Source organism: Aedes albopictus, chromosome 1 (genome assembly GCF_035046485.1).
Source record: "Aedes albopictus strain Foshan chromosome 1, AalbF5, whole genome shotgun sequence".
NCBI classification, from domain to species: Eukaryota; Metazoa; Arthropoda; class Insecta; order Diptera; family Culicidae; genus Aedes; species Aedes albopictus.
The window spans coordinates 134,930,584-134,942,910 of NC_085136.1; the positions used below are offsets into that span (position 1 = coordinate 134,930,584).

At 38.0% G+C, this 12,327-nt stretch overlaps 1 protein-coding gene across 1 annotated transcript in view; it reads right to left on the bottom strand.

Annotated features, from left to right (window-relative positions):
• Positions 1-9,841: 9,841 nt before the first annotated feature.
• The window catches only part of LOC109423007 (protein big brother), a 34,675-nt gene continuing 32,189 nt past the window's right edge, over positions 9,842-12,327 (bottom strand). Inside the window, exon 3 of the mRNA XM_029874411.2 lies at positions 9,842-11,007. Within this exon, the coding sequence (XP_029730271.1) occupies positions 10,711-11,007 (297 nt within the window). The 3' untranslated portion in view covers positions 9,842-10,710. The remainder of the gene's footprint in view (positions 11,008-12,327) is intronic.

Here is a 12,327-nt window from a genome sequence, read left to right on the forward strand (position 1 = left end):
ATAAACCAAAACAGGTGCTAGAACTCAATCTGTAGGTCCACTCAACCTGCCTTAAACGCTCCAAAGTATGAATTAAGCCGACTGTTCCAGCTGAATTCCTGAAATCGTAGAACCACTTCTTGCCATTCAACCCGCTGCAGTACACATTGCACAGGCTTTTCGAACTCCAGCGTGACCCCTTCTTCCATAACAAAAATGTTCGAGGCTGTGAACAGCTGCTGGAGTCAAATGGTTGAGAACCAAATCTATCCCCGTCAAATGTGTTTTTCGGCGGGATGCCGTCTTTCTCTCACTTTATTTACGGCTTCCAAAAAATCCACGGATTATGTCAAACCTTAAATATCGGTTACCGATATCGACGGTCGTGCTCAGAAATCTCGCAGAAACTATAGAATATAATCCGACGCGGTCGTGATCTATCTAGTGCAGTATCAACAAAATAAACACCTCCAATATTCACAACAATTGTTTTGACAATTTGTCAGCTTGGGTTCGGCAAAGATAAACACGAGTTATATAATAGTTATTTTGGCATAGTTTTTATGTTTGCCAAACGTGAATGAATGAGTATGTTAAATAGATGTAATTTCTAAGTTATTCTAACTTCAAACCGTAACAACTGCATAGATATTTATGTGCCTTATAAAATTTCGATTACAGTACCGGCTTAAACAATAAAGACAAACTTAGAAATAAGACACAAGTTGGCATTAATATATCCCTCGAATTTTATTGATTCAACAACAAAAAAAATACACATGATAGTTTGAAACAAATCAGAAACAAGCCATGAGCGCAATAATAAATTTGAATTTGAATTTAATTTTTGAATTTTTTGAACGGCACTGTAAGGTTTTTGTCGAGTCTGCCATATTGTTTGTAGTTTTGAGAAAAGTATCGAAAGATAGGCACTATAAGGGTTGTTTTGGGAACAATATATATTTGTTTGAATGCGTTGCGTTGGCGCTTCGAATGTGGAGAAGTACAATTAGCAGTTTTGCCATAAATCTTGGCAAGAAAAACAAGACTATCATTACTAAGAAAGACCAATTCCATAATTTCTTATCCGAGTACTTAACATAACTTGACACCATCATTCGGGAACTATTCCAAGTTTGAGAGCCATAAATGTAATTATTAACACAACTATTGTTTTGTTTTTTTTTCTGTCGGTATTTACGAATAAATGAATTCACGTATAAATATGACACATTTACTTGTTATAAAAATGCTTTTTGCCTATTATATTACTCTAGTATAACTTAAATTAACCGTATGCAAGTTGTAAGTACTGTATATGTTTTCTATGAGTTATATCACTCGAAAATAGCTTAATTGCAACTAATTGTTACGGTTATAGTATCTAGGTATTTTGCCAGTTACTGTCATTGGCGAATAACTAGATTGCAACTAATGATTTTTCGCAAGCTGTTTGGAGCGTACCATGACCATAATTATAAGCATTATAAGTGAATTCCAATACATATTATACAACTTCTAAGATGTTTTATAAGCCGCCATTTTTTGCACTGTTTTGATTATATAGGAGACGAATTTTGAGTAAATATTACAAGAAAAATACTACCAGGTAAATAAGTATGAAACGTGAATTTTAAACTTTGTTGTGTTACTTGGGTAGAGAATACTCACTTGCAATGAGGGCAATCATAAAAAAAAATAAAGTAAATAAAGAAGGAATCTGCATAACCATGCCAGAGAAACAAGAGGAGGGCTCTTATAAAACAGTTATTTCCGGCAAGCTGGCTATCCCAATAAGATGCTGCATGCAAATTCCTCGTGGAAACGGATGGAAAATTCTGTCTGGGTTTCTTTCTGGAACTTCTTTAGAAATGCTTGAGTTTTTTACAGAACTCATTCTATAGTTTTCCAGGCCATTTTTGTTGATATTCTTTTTTGAATTTCGTTCGGTTCCTACTGACATGTTTCCATGATCATAACAATTCTTACTTAAGAATTTTTCGGGATTCCTGAATTCTTACCGATTTCTCCTGTAGCTTTTCACGAAGATCTTTCCAGAATTTCCAGAAATTTTTTTTCGTATTGCTCCCAAAGTAAGATTGCGTTTTCTCCGAAGAAATTTTTTTCTCCATCTCAGATTATTTTATTTACTGATTTTCTCAGAATTATCGGAATCCCCAACGGAAATCGTCTCAAAATCGTTTAGGATTTTTTTTGAAGTTGCTCCTAAAGTTCGTGTACTGATTTTTCCAGGAGTTTTTCTAAATATGTCTCCTGGGATTACTTATAATTTTCTTGTAAGATATACCCGAAGAAATATCACAAAAATAAACTCCAGATGAAATCTTACTAGAAATCCCGCTAAAATCTACAGGCAGAAAATGTTAATGTAGTTCAAGAAGTAACTCCGAAAGCTTCTAAAAGGAATCGTGAAAGAAACCAAGGGTAAAACCCGCGAGCAAAACTAAGAGGAATATCGAAAACTCTCTGAAAGCAATCCCCGGAAAACCTCGCAAAAAGCACGAGTTGTTAAGCTATCCCGGATAGCTGATGAAATTGTGAGATACTCGGGAAAATCTCTGAAAAAAACTTATGCAGAAATTGTAGTAGAAATTCTGGTGTTAATCCCAGGAACAACTCACAGCAATCCCGAAATAATACCTGTTAGGGATGTATGTACTATTGTCAATTATTATTGAATTTTTATCATTGAATTTCTTACTCATTCCTTTGCCATTTTTTGTAGCTTACCCTATAAAACTGTTATACTATTAAAACTTAAATACTATTGTAACCTATACCATAAAATCATGCACTCGATTGCAGTCACTCAATTTTGTACTCTCACTCTCTCAATCATACACATGCAACTCATGCAGATAAACCCGAACACACTTTATAATTTAGTTAGTTGCCACCAGAACGTGGAAGAATATAGACGTAAAATCAAAGTACGTGTTTCTTCTATACCTCCGAAAGTCAGTCCGCCCGGTCGTTTTCGTTGTCCGCCGTGCGTGTTTTTTGCTAAGTGCGAAATTAGCAAGACACGTGGCTTTTCGGTGCACAGGTCTAACCCGCTGACCTGAAGTGTGGTGCTTTGTTCCAGTCCTTGGTTAGAAGGAGGACAAACGCCTCATCCTCGGCGATCATCCACACATGTCCCATGTGCGTCAACGTGGTCGCGAAACCCCTTTCTGAGCATAGAGGCAAGCGCCGTTAAGAAAGCCTCTGTAATTCGGACCCCGCGTAATAAGGTGCGTATCCAATACTGAAGAAATTATTTATGGCAGCTAACACGTAAAAAACATTTTGATGAAAACATGGGAGAACTGCGGAAAGCCAGAAGAAAAAACTCCGGCCAACCTCCAGGGGAAAAAAAAACTTTCAAAAAGAACTCTTGCGAAGTATTCTTCAAGGGAACTGCGAAATAATTTAACCCTTAACCCGCAAACACCCGGGACGATCTACTTTTGGCAGAAATGCAATATCTTCTTTGTTTTTAAACATTTTACCCCGGATTTTTTTTTATAGTCAAGGGGAATAGTTGTGCTAAGGAATGCATGGTACCTCCCCCCTTCGCACCCTCCCCCCTTTTGCGGGGAGGCGAAAACACGTGGCTTTTTTGTATTTTTTATAAATTCTACATGTTTTTGCTCAAATTTCATCGTTTTGCTAATCCCTCCCCCTGGATATTCGATCTTGACGCGATGGGAGGGCTTAACCCATTAGCACTTTAGCGCCAGTTCATTCACCACCGTTTGGACTTTGAGCTAGATATATCTAGTTTACGAGTTGAGCGCAAGTGAAGGAATCGCCGTAAGTGCTAATGGGAACCAAAGGAGTATCCGTCGTGCATTTATCACAAGTCAAACACAAATTATAATTCAGCTTGTATAGACCTAATCTTCGCATTCTTTGAATTTTCTCAAATTTAACAATAATTGTTAAATTTAACGTAACGCAAGAGTGGGTAGAGGAGGTCTCTGCGTTACACTCATCATTCGTTACTTGAATTCGTTAGTACACAGGACAGGGGACGCTAGGATAAGTTGACTTACAGCCTTACAGATTAGATTCATTTCAATTAGAAAATTATGGACTGATTAGGTAAAGATAAAACTGTTGATTATAGGAGTTTGTATTTGTATTTCTTATTTTTATGGGTTTTGTGAATTTATAAAAGTTGACAAATAATCATTATCATTTTTATTTTTGACAAAAATCAGTTGACTGAACTTTTTTGTTTTTATATCTTAGACGGTATTATTTTACTGATCAAAAAAGCAGGAATTTAGTTAGGACTTAGGACGGTTGACATTGTAAAGGGTTACGATGGATATAATATTACTTTGGACTGAGATAATCACAAATACCTATGCAGAAGACGACTGGCGAAATTAGAAACACAATTTGTACATTATTGACTATATTTTGACAAATAGGGTTTGACAAATTTCTTTGCAATATCGAATGGAAGCTCAAAAAGTGTTATCTAACACTAATATGAGATGATGATTAACCTGGGCTTGTTAGGGGAATATCTGTAAATAAAAGAAAATCGGGTTAAGTACGGTTCCTTTGAATTCCACTAAGAATTTGCATCCTTTGACAGATACGTATTTCGACCTCAACTGTAAGGTCGTCTTCAGTGTCTTGTACTTGACTCGAGTCAAGTACAAGACACTGAAGACGACCTTACAGTTGAGGTCGAAATACGTATCTGTCAAAGGATGCAAATTCTTAGTGGAATTCAAAGGAACCGTACTTAACCCGATTTTCTTTTATTTACTAATATGAGAGTTATTTGGAGATGATGCTGGTGCTGTCAATGACTAACATCGGTTATTGACACTATTGGTAATCAGCTTGAAATAATTTTCAGAATGTATTATAAAATAACTGAGGATATTATCTGATTATTGTTTGGAGAAGCTGTCAGAAAAACTAGTTGCCCATATCGGCTAAAAACGCTAGTTCTGGTAGCTGTCTTCGAATAATTTTCAGAAATATCAAATCTTTAAAAATTAGCTACGACACATTTTTGTTTCTTTTTGCTCTTTGTATATTTCTTAAGAATAGTACTCTGAAGGTGTTAACATAGACATAGACACCCTTTTTTATCTCTGAATGTTGTCCAGTGACCTCGGAGATTTTCGATTACTGAAATATTGTTCAATTATCAAATCATCTTTGGAGCTTCCATTCGATCAAAACACTAGTGCGATGGGAAAAGTTAAAAACAGTATTTTTAAAAACTACTACGACCCAGTGCTAATTACTACACACTTTGCTCAAGTTGACGACATCGTCTAGTCCATCGTGAGTATTGGTCCTAGTAGGGGGAAAGTTGGGAAAGGGTCCAGGCTTTGCTATCAGCTGTCCTGCAGCTCCACCTGGTCACTCTTCAAAAAAAAAAAAAAATTCATCGTTTTGCTAATCATCAATAGTTTTCACTGGTCCTAGACATGCAAAGTATTACTACCCATCATAGTCTGTTGAAGTTTTGATCCCAGAGCTATTCTAAGGCCTCCAAAGTACTCTGAAGTTTGTGACACAAATCTGACATTCTCAACCAAATTTTATACACGATGAGTGATTACAGAACATTGTCTATGGTACTCAAAAAGCCTCAAAGCACCCCTAGAAAATTCATGGTACATGAATTGGGTGATCTAGGTCATCCAAACTACTCTGGAATTCATTTTCTTAAGATCTAAAACATCTACCATCATTTGTGTTCACTCTGTTCAAGAAATTTAGTCACGTCGATGTCCATTACACCTCACAATGCTATGAGCAACTTGATATTGTTGTAGTTGGACATTCCGTGAAATACAAATGGCCTTCAATACACTTTGAAGTTTGGCTTACGATATCTACATACTGTCTCTTGCTTTAGTTGTGAAAATTTTTCGTGGAATGTAGTCTATAGTGCTGATGGAACCTCAGTGCACATCTATTATGCTTTTGGTACATTGATGGGATATTCCAGGCTTTCCAGACTATTCTGGAATTAGGAACTTCAAGGTCTACAGGCTCTACGCTTGTTTTTCTTCACTCTATCGGCATTATTCTTTCACGATTGTGTCTGTTGCACCTCATTATATTACGAGTATCTGTATTTGTTGCTATTTGGGTGTCCACTGGCATACAAATGGACCCAATGTATTTTGAAGTATGGGTCGCAATATCTGTAAATCTTAGGATATTTCTATTGTAGCGAATCCTTGCGAAATATAATCTACGCTACTCTTAGAACCTCAGAGTGCAATTCTGATAAATTAAAAAATCCTTCAGAAATTCATTTGTGAATACCTCCTAGATTCTTCAGAAAACCTCCGGAAATTCCTCAAGAAAATACTCCCAGGACAACTCCAGGGATTCCACCGAGAATTCCTTCAAGGAATTCTTTCAGATTTTTTTCCAAGAAGTCCAACAGGAATTCTAATAAGAATTTCTCCAAGACCTGCTCCAATATTTATGTCAAAATTCCTCCAATTTGGCCAAGGATTCCTTTATAAATTTCTCTAGGAAAACCTCCAGGATTTTCAATAAATACCTTTAGAAATTCCTTCAGAAATGCCTATTGGAATATCCCCGAGAATTCCTCCAAGAATTCCTTCAGGAAATCCTCCAAGAATCTCTCTAGGAATTTTTCCAGGGATTCCTTGAAGATTTTTTTCAGGAATTCCTCCAAGAATTCCTACAAGAATACTTCCAAGAATTTCTTCAAGAACTTCTTGAAGAAATTTCTGGAGAATACCCTGGAGAAATTCCTGGAGTACTTTCTGCAAGAATTCATGTTGTAATTTGTAAAGGAAGTTTCAAAAAGTTTCCCAGGGAAATTCTTAGAGGAGTTTCTGAAGGATTTCCTTGAACTGCGAGGAAATTTAGAATTTATTTTGTTCAATTTTTAATTTCTGGAGGATTTCATGAATTATTTCTTGTAAGAATTTATGGAGTAATTCATGCGAGTAATTCCGAATTCATGTGAGGTATTTCCCGCAAGAACTGGAATTGAAGGAATTTCTGGAGAAGTGCCTGTAGTAATTCCAGGAAGAATTCCTAGAATATTTCTTGAAGGAATTCCTGGGATGTTTCCCGGAACAATTCCTAGACGATTTCCTGTAGTAATTCCAGAAGGAATTCGTAGAGTCATTCCTGGAGAAATTCCTGGAGTAATTCCTGAAAGAACTCCTGGAGTATTTGCTTGAAGAATTTTTGGAATATATCCTGGAGTATATCCAGGAAGAATTCCTGGAGGAATCCCTGGAGGAATGACTGATGGAATTCCTGAAATAATTTAAGGAGGAATCCCTGTGAGGAATTCCGGAAAGAACCCTTGTTGGAATTGCTGGAGGTATACTGGGATAATTTTGTGGAGGAATTCCTGGAGCTATTTCTGGAGGAACTCCTGGAAGAATTTCTGGAGGACACCGTGGAGGAATTTCTGAAGGAATCCCTTGATAAATTCATATATAAATTAACAGTTATTCATGAAGAAATTCCTGGAGGTATTCCTGAAGGAATTTCTGGAGAAATTACCCGGGAAGATTACCCGAAGAAATTCTCAGGAGAAATTTTTGGAGTATTACCTAGAAGAATTCCTGGAGAAACCTCTGGAGGAATCCCTGGAAGAATTTCTGGAAGAATCCCTTGAATCCTGAAGAAATCCCTTGATTAGTTGTTGGAGGAAATCTTAGATAAATTCCTGAAGGAGCTCTGGAGAAATTTCTGACTGAACTCCTTGATGAGTCAGTCCATGGAGGAATTCTCGAAGGAATCCCTGGAAGAATTTCTAGAGAAATCGCTGGAGAAATCCCTGGATAAATTCCTGGAGGAATCCCTGGAAAACTTCTTGGAGGAATCCACGTAGAATTTCTGGCGGAATTCCCGAGGAACTCCTGCAGGATTTTTCGAAAAGTTTTTGAAGTAATTCCTGATGAGCTCCTGAAGGGATTCCAGCATAGCTCCTGGATAAATTTTCGAGTAACTGCTGGAAAACTCCTGAAGAATTTCACGGGAAGTCTCGAGGCATTCCCTAGGAACTCGTAGATGCTCTCGGAGAACATCACGATGAATTTCTGAGGGACTCCTGGAGGAATTTCCGAGGAACGCCTAGAGGAATGCTTGGGCAATTTCCGACACTTTTAAATGCCATAAAAAGATCATTTGTATGTCAGTGGATGCACAAGCAACACAAAGAAATACTCAAAACATTATGAGATACAACAGAGGTAATCGTAGAAGAATAAAGTAAAGAGATACGAGAGTAGAGCTTGTAGAGCTTGAAGGTCTTAATTCCAGAATAGTTTGGATGGCCTAGATCACCAAGTGAATGTTGCCAAGTTATCAGAATTGCACTCTGAGGTTCTAAGAATATGTAGATAATATTTCGCAAGCATTCGCTGCAATAGAAATATCCTAAGATTTACAGATATTGCGACCCATACTTCAAAATACATTGGGTCCATTTGTATGCCAGTGGACACCCAAATAGCAACAAATACAGATACTCGTAATATAATGAGGTGCAACAGACACAATCGTGAAAGAATAATGCCGATAGAGTGAAGAAAAACAAGCGTAGAGCCTGTAGACCTTGAAGTTCCAAATTCCAGAATAGTTTGGAAAGCTTGGAATATCCCATCAATGTACCAAAAGCATTATAGATGTGAAAGCGTGAAAGCGTAAACCGATGATTAAACATTATCCAACGTATATATTTTTTGTAGTGAATATAAAATCTCAAACGAAGCTGCATATGAAAGCTTTAGGTATAAGCTGTAACACAAAAAAGATTGAAAAAGTTTCATCGAGTACATATTGAGATATAATGTTTTAAAAATGTGTTCAAAAATCTTATAAGTTTTACTAAAAGTTCTATATCTTTCAGAAAACTTTTTCGATCTCTCTCAAAATTTCACCAATGGAGCATTAATATATGATTCATGATTGGTTAAAATTTCAGCGTTTTTGATTGACGTATAAAAAAGTTATAAACCTTTGAATGAAAAATTATTTTGACAAAAAAATTGCTGTACGGACAATTGTTTGATACACTGTAGATAAACGATCTTAAAAGATGTTTAAATACGCAAGATATTTTATTGGTGTTTTGTTTTGCATGTAGCTCATTGCGGTCAGCGTTGAATAGCTTGTTAATCAAAACCCCCTATAAATGGATTCATTTTTTTTGTTCAAAATCGGGCGAAAAAAATCATCTACCTTAATGACATATACTTACCCACGATCCTCAACAGTCCGTGTAGAAGAACAAAAATCCCGTTTAGCCCTTGTTCTTTCTTGTTCATCTCCTACGAACATAAAAACTATATCATACTACGGCGCGAACTACTTCTCGTTCTAACAATGTCATAAACACGGGAGGCACAAGTCCCCGAAAAAAAAAAGAGTTAATCTGTCATGGTACGCTGACGGGTGTAATAAATGGGTTGAAAGTGAGGAATGGGTAAAAAGCGATCCCTTGCGGAGGGGACTCCTGGTCGATGATGACGAAACCTGGCGCGGCTGGCAGCAGTGCCTAGTGTGTGATGCTTCTTGGCGATTTATTAGATAAGTGTTTTCACGCTGACTCACCATAAGAGACGGACGGCCGGCGCGGCTGCGACGCGAGGAGATGATGATTTTGTTCGTTCATGGTAGTCATCGGGTGGTTATTACCGAAGTTAATATTTAATAAATTCGATACACCGGTGCGCATCCTTTGAACTTTTTTTTTCTTCTCTTGTTGAAGGGTTGATACTTTTTGGGAACGGACAGGGTTCCGGGATAGGGAGGGCCGCTGGTAACAGATGGTTATGAGGACATTTCTTTCTGAAAAAAGCGCTAAACGGTTCAATTGATTTTTAAATTATTATAACAAAAGGCTGTCGAATTTATTGACATCTCTACTTAGAAATCTAAAACGTATATCGCTTACTGCTTGGACACTGAAGAAAAATATGCATTCTCATGTGTTCCTTAATATTTGGTAGTTCCTTTGAGATTCGATTACTTATAGATAGATAAAATAATATAAAATAAACTTCTGGCTTACAAGTTTAGATTGTTTATGAAGATAATCAAAAATGATGATTGCAAATCAATTACACCGATAACAAAAACTACATCGCACGGAAACTTTTGAGCTCTCAAACGTATTAAAAATTGCATGTCTACTGCACTCTACTGCAAGGTACTCGAAAGAGGGCTGTATGACCAAACATTCATCTCCAAACGGATAATCGTGTGGATTGCGTTATGTAATTGGAATTTGAAAACAAATTTGTTTAAAAATGTGCTGTCATACTACACATGAATCTGAATATGATTAGTGTTTTATTGTGGTCTATTGATTCGGTCATTTGCCCGTTTGGTTGAACTGTCGAAAGCATTTTGTGTTCATTCATCATCAGTTGACGATTAACTGAATTAAATCGTAAACAAACACGTTGCAGTGATTTATTAAAGATAAACTAAATAATTATTTTCATAAAACATCCAACGTCCATTTTTTACAGGAAGTCGAGAGTATCATGTCTTCCACGCCCTTGCTAAAACTTTTAAAGGTTAGTTAAAATTTAGTATGACATTATTTCTGTTTACCTTTGCATAGCACATTAATACATCTATGTTGCGATAAATTGGATTACGGAGAGTATTGAAATCACACAGTTGCCGCCTATTACTTTGCCTGCTAGGGTATACTTATCAGACAACACAGTAAATTTATCGCCTCCACATGCCTGTGGCTCCTGTTCCCACCCCAACCCCAATGCCGGAGCTATTCCGGCGCATCTGCTCGAACTCATCCTGGGTTGTGCGCTGGTAGGTTCGCTGCTTGTCTTCGAAGTCTCTCAGTCGTTGATTGTAGCGGTCCAGTTGTTCCCGCAAGATGGCGTCCTCCTGGGCGGCTCGCTTCTCATCTAGCTCCAGACACCCGATGCCGTCCAGTCGTTCCATGTCCAACCAACCGCGGAACCGAACGCACACGCCATTCATGATGAAGTGTGACTTGATATGGACCTGCGAAGCACAAAGAACACCAAAAACGCAGCTGTCAGAATCCACATTCTTTGACACAGTTGTCAGGTTCTAGCAGTTGATACTCAATCAGTGAGCGTGCGTTAAGCGCTTAACCCTAAAATCCCGCTCTAAAAGGGATCATCTTCGGAAGCCTTCTACACTCTTAATAGCTATCTGTTTGACATTCTCGAAACATTTGTCAGTCCCCTCAGCCTCGTTTCCACCACGCTTTGTTTAACGATTCATTGAAAAACGATCAGCCCTAAACGGCGTCCACGTACCTAGCTGTCGCAATACTCTTTTGTCACAACAATAATTCAAGATGCAGAGAGTATTTCCCAGTCCCGACTTGGATTTCCCCGCGTACACGATCTTCTCCCACGTCGCGCAACTTGTAGGTCGGCTGTCGCGCACCGTGTAGATTCCTGGGACCTCCACGGTAGCTAGCGTAAAATATATTTTCCATTCCGCCGTTGTTGTTGGTTGACTGATCTCGTGTCGTGCACGAGTCGCTCTCTATTTACATGTCCCTTCAGTACCGCTTCCCCGCTGGCTGCTTGATGGCGTAGTAGGCGACGGGAAACTCACTGTAAATTGACCCAATTAGGATAAAGCAGCAAGCTGTGAAGGCAGAGCGCTTGAGTTTGGAGAATGCGCCGCCGTAAGCATAGCCTACTAGGTAGCGTCCTTCCCGTCAACGAACTTTTTTTTGAAAGTCATCGTCACTCGGTGACGACCTTCAGAGAACCATCCGGCCGGGCCGGAGTCGACTGGGGTAATCTGATACTTTTCAGCATCACTTGACTTGCTGTGCCCCTTCGCATGTTTGTTATGATCCCGGGCACACGATCCCGAAACGGATCAGTTCCGTGAACATGTGAGGAGTAAATGGAGCAAAATGAACATGCATACATACTTGCCTTTTTGGTATCGAAACGGCCTACTTTTCTTCACTAATTCAAAGAGTTGAATTATGGTTCATAATGCAACTCATTTCGTAATATTTATCCAACTCTGCAAGCCCCGTTAGATAAATGTATGACTCGTGCTGTAGAAATATTCATTTTGCAACTCATTGCATAAATAACTATTTCATATTGGTTCAGTAGTTTTTTTAAGTTCTGTAACGTTTTGAAATGGAATTTATAGAGTATAGACGATTGAAATTATTAGAAACTTTCTCAAATCAATTTTAGCTGAACTTGAGAGGAATTCCTGTCCAAAGATTTGGAGACAGAGCACTTCAAATTATACATTACAGTAAACGATATTCGTATGTTTTAACTTATTCGCATAAGGTTGCGAGCGAACTTGCAAAGT